This window comes from Camarhynchus parvulus, chromosome 9, assembly GCF_901933205.1.
Source record: "Camarhynchus parvulus chromosome 9, STF_HiC, whole genome shotgun sequence".
In the NCBI taxonomy this organism is placed as follows: Eukaryota; Metazoa; Chordata; class Aves; order Passeriformes; family Thraupidae; genus Camarhynchus; species Camarhynchus parvulus.
Genome location: NC_044579.1, coordinates 9,658,240 through 9,665,868, shown reverse-complemented (window position 1 = coordinate 9,665,868; position 7,629 = coordinate 9,658,240). Strand labels below are relative to the sequence as shown.

Here is a 7,629-nt window from a genome sequence, read left to right as displayed (position 1 = left end):
GAAATTCCTCCTAATGTCCAACCTAAACCTCCCCGGGAACAGCTGTGCCCTCTCATCCTGTTGCTGGTTGTTTGGGAGAAGGGGCTGACGCCCACCGGGCTACACCCTCCTTTCAGGGAATTGTAGGGAGGGATAAGGTCCCTCCTGAGCCTCCTTTTCTCCAGACTAAACACCCCCAGCTCCCTCAGCTGCTCCTCACAGGATCTGTGCTCCAGACCCTTCCCCAGCTCCATGGCCCTTCTCTGGACTTGCTCCAGCACCTCAGCATCCTCTATAAGCCATTGCAAAATTTTATAATTATTACAGTTATTAAAATAGCCTGCAATTATTTAACACTTATTTACCAACTACTTCATTTAACAAGTCTTATTGCAAAAAAAAACCAAAAAACTTTTCTTTCTTTCTTTTCTCTTTATTTCATTTTCTTTTCTTTCTTTCTTTCTTTCTTTCTTTCTTTCTTTCTTTCTTTCTTTCTTTCTTTTTCTTTCTTTCTTTCTTTCTTTTTCTTTCTTTTCTTTTTTCTTTTCTTTTCTTTTCTTTTCTTTTCTTTTCTTTTCTTTTCTTTTCTTTTTTTTTTTCTTTTCTTTTCTTTTCTTTTTTTTTTCTTTTTTTCTTTTTCTTTTTCTTTTTCTTTTTCTTTTTCTTTTTCTTTTTCTTTTTCTTTTTCTTTTTCTTTTTCTTTTTCTTTTTCTTTTTCTTTTTCTTTTTCTTTTTTTCCCTTTTCCTTTTCCTTTTCCTTTTCCTTTTTTCCTTTTTCAATACAAAATGATACCCCACGCTGCAGGGACACACGCACCAAGCCCAGCACCGCGCCCCACGCAGCCGTGCCCGGGCGGTGCCGCGCGGGGCGGGCGGCGGAAGCGGCGGCAGCGGCGGAAGCGCCGCGGTTGTCCCGGTAACCAACGCCGGGGCCTGCGCGGCCATGGGCGAGCTGGGCCCGGACGAGGGGGCCGGGGGGCCGAGGGGGCCGAGAGGGCCGAGAACACGTACAGCCTGCGGCCCGGCCTCCAGCACCGGTGAGGCTGCCGGGGAAAGAGGGGCCAGCACGATGGGAGACTTTGGATTGGGGCGGGTGGGCCCCACTGGGAATGTGGAGCTGCGGGGGGAATGGCGGGAGGGCGTCCCTGGGCGTGAGGCAGTGCGGGTGTGGGGAATGGGGAGCACCGAGGGCTTGGGGGGCACCGGGCTCCCACACCAGCTTTACACCCACTAAAGTGGAGGATGCTGCTGGAGGGGCAACTTCCAGTGCGGCTGGTTTCACCCCTGTCGATAGGTGTTTGGCTTTTGGCAATATCTCCGTTTTAGTGGAGCTTTTTTTTAATCTATCATTTTTCTCTAATACATGAAAGCTATATTTTCCCAGGAGTGGCACTGCGTGTGTTTCTACACATTGCATGCGAACTTTTCCACTTTTTTACTTTTTGTTGCCATGATAGATTTAAGTCCTCCACAGTAAAAGAATGCATCCGTGCAATACTGAAGGAGAAGCTGGCCGATGTAGAGTACAAACCAGAAGAAATGCCTGAGCTGACAAAGTCTTTATCAGACACAATAAAAGACAGACTGAAAGGTAAGGAGGTCTGCTGGGGATGTAATTTCTTTTCTTGCCATGCTCTCTCGTTTTTGACAAGATCCCTCTTTCTTCCTTTATTCTTGAAATGCATTCCTTCCCTGTTGACTGACTCAAGTCTGCTGGTATGAAGCAATCTGTCCTATATATGTGCATTCCTTGCCTGCAGAACTGGAGATCTAATTGCAGCCGACAAGATTTGTTTTCGTATAGCTTGGCAAGTGTGTGATGTCAAACGTGGAGGGTCTGCAGGGGGAAAGCAGCTGCATTAGAGAGAAGAAAGAAGTGATGTTTCATTGCTTTTTGATTCCATAAACAGAACCATTCCTGCTGTTTTTCTGCTGTGAGTTAGATCAGAGCTGGAATAGTGGTGGAGATCAGAAAAAGGCTCAAGGGGGCACAGGGAATGGGGAGAGAGGAGCAGTCAGCCAAGGAGGGGTGTGACTACAGCCTTATAGCTCTAGAAAAAGGTTGTGCTGCTGCACAGGATGCCCTCCAGCATTTTCGAGTTCAAGAAGAAAAGTGCAGGCACCAGCAGATGTTTCCTGAGTTTTGTGCTGGAATCAGTATATGGCTGGCACGGATATTTTTTTCCCGTTCTTCCTGGGGACACGCTGGTGCTCCACCTGCTGGGCTGGCCTGCCGTGGTGGCACCGCGGTCACCCTCAGCAGGGGCCGTGCATTTGTGCTTCTCCCAGAATTACACACCTGCTTTAAAGCCAGCAGCAGCAGCTGTAGTCCCTGCACGTGTTCATGCTGAGCTCCTCTGCACAGGGCTTGGCTTCAGTCATGTGTAAGCCCAGTGGCAGCAGCCTGGAGCTAGGCTGGCCCGGGGTGGCCACTCTTATCAGCTGGCATCTCTGATAAGCATTGACGTGTTGGATGTTAGCAGAGCCAGCGTGCTGTGTTCAGCCTTCCAGTGGAAACAGGGTGCTGGAGTCGTCCTGGGACACTGCTTTGTTGAAGACAGGCATTGGGATCTATATTTGATTTCAAACATGCCTGTTCTGATTTGGCTTCTGGAACATTGCCATGGCCTGATTAGATCTGGCCTGTGCCCCAGAGGTACTTTTTACTGTTGTGAAACAATAGCATATCTCTGGAGACACAAAAATAATACAGCTATTATGTGGCCTTTTATACCACTCAGGAGCAAAGGAAACACCTGTGTGGCAGAAGAATCTCACAATACCTTTGCATCAAAACAGTTTTAAAATAAGACAGTTTTTTTCAAATTGCATTTTGTCCACCAGCAGCCTTGTTTGTGTTCTTTCCATGTGGCCAGTTCTTGAAAGTTGTCAAAGCAGAGTGCTGACTCACAGTGTGGCTGCTCAGGGGTGTCTTGTGCCTTAGATCATCTTCTGATGGATGCCAACTACACTGTTCACCCTTCAACTCCAGCAAAACCATGGTACTCCATACCAGGAAAATGAAGCTTTGCAAGACAGTCTGTCCACTTGGCTACTTGCATAGGCTTGTGCAGCCACTTGCTTTGTAGCCAGAAATCTTTAGCTTTCAGGGTCGTGTCTTGGGCTCATATTTTTAAAAAGTTATTGCTCTCACTGTTATTTTTTTCTCTCTCCAGAGGAAGGATTTGACAGGTACAAGATGGTGGTGCAGGTTGTCATTGGAGAGCAGAGAGGAGAAGGAGTCAAGTAAGTTTTGCATCTTCTAATTGTATTTCCGGCATGTTTTCTGGGTTTAGGTGTAGTTTTTTCCTTCGGAAGCTGCTTCCAACTTCCCTTGCTACAAAGATCTGTCTGCAGACGATAAAGTGTAAATCACTTTCTTTTCTCTTTTAGTGGCAACTTGAGTGCTTAGGTTGTGATTGATTGAATTAGCCAGTGATAATTGGCTCTATGGTAGTTCTTAGCAAGCTGAAATGCTGAAAATCATTTTTGAGGAGTGTGGTAGAAGCCTTTTGTGTTGTATTCATGATGAATAAGGGTACACCTCCCATCCATTCCTAAGGCCCTGCTGGAGCACAAAAGCCATGGTAACTCACTTCTGTCTAAAGCCAGAAAGCTTCCATAAGCACTTCATTTACATTTTTCAGAAGTTTCAATTTCTATAATCCCACTGCAATACTGCCATGGGAACCAAGCCTAGATTCCCATGTGAGTGCTGAGCACTTGTAGTCAGCTCCAGATGCCTGCAGTCAGATGAAAGAATTCCTCTTGGCTGCAATAGTGGGCTGTAGCTTTCCATTACTCGTGGGTAGGGACAAGACAAAAGGGAACAGCTCACAAGGTTTATATGCTTTATCTGCTGGGCTTATCTTTTTTATTGTGCCTGGTACTCCAGCAGAAGTGCAGCAGAGCTGTAATCAGATCTGCTGCCTCCCTGTTCTGGAGGTCAGAGAGGAATACCTGTACCTGCTGCCCAGGCTTTTGTCAGGAATGTCTGTCTGCAGGCAGGCTGCTCCACAAGCACTGTGCCAGGGTGAACAGTTCAGTGTTCAGGTGGTCTGATCAGAAATGTGAAGTCCAGCCACACAGGCTGACAGAGCAGTTGGGGACATTTTCCAGTTTGTAACAGACAGGAGGCAAGATTGAAACACAGCCACTGACATCCTTAATGCAAAATACACCTTAGTACAGTCATTCATACATGATGGGACTGTGCCCCAAAAGGAATCCTGTCAGCTGAGGCTCACTGGGGCAGGCAGGGAGTGGGAGCCTTGCAGCAGAGAAAAGGGAGTGTCAGTGCTTTAGACAAGGCAGCAGCAAGGTCTCCCATGCTATATCCTGTTATGGTCTGGCTGTTTGTGTTCAGGATAGGGCTTGGGTGTAGAAGTCCATCAGGATAGTCAGGGAGCAGAGGGTATAGATACGAAAGGACTTGAAGAGGTCGTGGTCTCGTAGCATGGCATCTGCCAAGGAATACGATAGCTCCCTATAAATAAATTGGGAGTATGTGCCATGAGGGTGCAGGAGGTGAAGGGCAAGAACAAATAAGCTAAATTAGCCACTGATATGCACAGGCCAGAAGTCAAAGATTCTTAAGCACCATAGCAATGAGGTTTCAAGCCCTGCTGCACAGTGAAGGTGGCAGGGTTGAGAGCTGATGAGCACATACAGAGGGGATTACAGCATGTGGTAGAATTCAGCAGTAGAAAACTAGGCTTGGGATTCAGGAGCATACTTCCCAATCCCATTACCTTTAAAGCAAGCTCAGTTTGGTTTTCAAGGGAAGTATCTGTGATCACTTAGGTCATTACACATGAACTCTGGGTAATGTCCCTGTCTGGCTCCTTTGTCTAGCATGGCTGCACGATGTTTCTGGGACGCTGACACTGACAGCTGTGCTCACGACGTGTTCATGAACGTAAGTATGGGCTGGATTCTCAAGGGAAGTGCAAGGCTACTTGCTTTTGTATGAGAGGTAGAGTGACCTTCAATATGGAGCAGAAAAGAAACAACTACTAGAAGGAAGGAATCAAGATTATTGAAACAGCCTGATTTACATGCTTGTTCACAAAACATACTTAGCTATAACAGCCAACATAGTAAAAGTTCTCCCCTGAGTAGGTGACACAGTACAGTACAAAAGTCATTGTAGTCACACCATTTACTGGTGGGGAGAGAAAGCACAAGAGACAAAGTCTTTTCTTACATACTTTGCTGAACTGCAGTCATGGGGCATGGCTGAAATCCAGGACTGAGCCAAAGTCAAGGTTTTACTTTATTATTATTTTATTTTAAACTGACACCTAGATACCTGTGGGTGTGTGGATGGAGGCGCTTCTGGCATTCAGATGCACTGACCTGGGTTACACCACAAGTGAGATGAATAAGAAATTTAAATAAAAGACAGAAAATTGCTATATATTACCATACAGTTATTATCTGGTCTAAATGTTCCCTGAGGTTTGCCTGTTCCACTAGACTAGCAAAAAGCTTGCCTTGACTAACACAGAGCCTTTCTCTGTTTTCCCCAGGACAGTCTGTTTTGTGTGGTGGCTGCATTTGGCTGCTTCTACTACTGAAGGTGACAAACATTGCACAGAAGGATGGACGTTGGGGAGAATGCTTTGCAGTATTTTTTCTTTAAGTGTACAAAACCATCATATTCTTCCTTGAGTACATAACCCAATTAACTGCTCTACAAAGCACGTCCTACACCTGTGCTACACACTACAACATTCCCTCTTCCTTGTAGATATTTATATAGTTTAAGCACAATATTATTATTATTATTATTATGTCCTTTATTTAAATGGCCCTTTGTTTTTTATATAGTGTTGGTTTTGTCCTAAAAGTGTATTGCCAATAGCCATTGCTTCTAAGGCAAACTCAACTTCTGTCTTGAAAGGGTTCTGTTACTTTTATTTTTATTTCTATGAAATTAATGAAATATTTATAAGAAAAAAACATAATAAATCTATGTATTTGATATTTCTTCTCTTGTGGCATTTTCTTCCACTGTACAAGATGCACTATAGCTTGTCTGCATTTCTTAGGTGAGCTTTTTGACAATTCTTTGTAAATTAATCCATGAAGCTGGTCTCTGATTCTGGTTATCCAGATTTGTTCCTATGACTCCCACAACAATTGGGCTATGAATCCCAGCTGTGTCACATGAGATGGTATTAATTGATGGAAAGTCAAGATATTTAGGACATTAGGTCAGGCCAGCAGCCCACACACCCCATGACTGCCAGAACTCCTCCCTGCAGTAAGTGCTCCTTGGTTTGTGCAATGTGGCACCCGTGGATGCTGTGTGTGATCATTGCTCCTCAGGCTCCTCAGCAGATGCTGCAGTGATTTCCCAATCTCTCTCTAATTGTTTTGGAATATAAGGGTGGATGTTTGGAGAACAACTTTGCTAGGACTCCAGCCTCAGAAAGGCTGCAGTAGGTCTGCAGAAGAATACTAAAACTTCTCATCTCCCCAAAAGTTGGCGGACCACGTGGGTTCCTGAGACAGAGGGTGCCAACAGAATACATCTTAGCATGCCCACTGGAAGATGGGATGCTCTGTGGTGACGCCTGTTCTCTCTCTGCCAACAGGGAAAGCACAGCTGAACCATTCCAGTGGGATGAACGGCTTTCAGAGTGCCAAAGTGGGGTGAGGTGAACCCTGAATCCCACCCTCACCAACTGTTACAGCAGAGCACACCCTCCCCATGCAGCTCTTGGAAGCCAGGGAAGTAAAATATTATGGTGCATTTTCTGGAATCCTTCTTTCAGTGTGCTGGAGGCAGCACACTGCTGCTTCTCTATTGTATTAGTTTGAAATATTTTGGTTATGAGTCATCCCCTCCTTTTCCTCTGGTGGGAAATGAAGGGTGGCTTCACTGACTGCTTTGTTGCTGCCTGTGGCTGTCACCCACTAAGGAACCTGCAGAGAGATGTGACAGCACTGCTCTGTTTGTGCACAACCTGGGAGTGTGACTTTTAGGGAACACCAAAACCCTCCACACAACATTTTCCAGGAGCTGGTACATATGACCTCAGACTCGTTTTGAAGCTTTTATAAAGCCATGGCTGTTAAATCACAATGTCTAACCTTGCACTTGCTCCATTTTGGAGGTGTTTAATGGCTTCTTCACAACGGTGTTGTACAAAGCAGGTGAGCAGATTTGAGTCTGTAATTGCTCAGTCTCACCACCCTTGGCTGTGGTGTGGAACAGGTAAGGGGTGCTGTATTTTCCCTGGAGAGAAATTGAGCCTCTGCTGAAGCACTGCACGCTGGTGTGGACAAGCAGGGCAGCTCCCTCTTTCCAGAACCTCCGGAATTTACACCAGATTCATCCATACACTGGACGAACGAAGAAAATACTTCATCAGTCTCCTCTCCTCTCCTCACGACGGGAAGCAGAGGGGCAGGCACTGATCTCTTTTCTGTGGTGACCAGTGAAGGACCCAAGGAAATGGCCTGAAGCTGTGTCCTGGGGGTTTAGGTTAGGATCAGGAAAAGGTTCTTTCCACAGAGGGTGTTAGGGCACTGACCAGCCTCCCTAGGGAAGTGGTTGTGGCACCAAGCCTGGCAGAGCTCAAGAAGCGTTTGGATAAGGCTCTCAGGCACCTGGTGTGACTCCTGGGGATGGTGCTGTGC

The 7,629-nt window shown here is 46.0% G+C and overlaps 1 protein-coding gene across 1 annotated transcript; it reads left to right on the top strand.

Annotated features, from left to right (window-relative positions):
- Positions 1–922: 922 nt before the first annotated feature.
- TCTEX1D2 (Tctex1 domain containing 2) lies at positions 923–5,963 on the top strand. Its single transcript, XM_030954667.1, is given in 6 exon segments — positions 923–973; positions 976–1,016; positions 1,437–1,570; positions 3,156–3,225; positions 4,834–4,897; positions 5,511–5,963. Coding segments are annotated over 6 exon segments (408 nt in total). The 3' UTR covers positions 5,559–5,963.
- Positions 5,964–7,629: the final 1,666 nt, after the last annotated feature.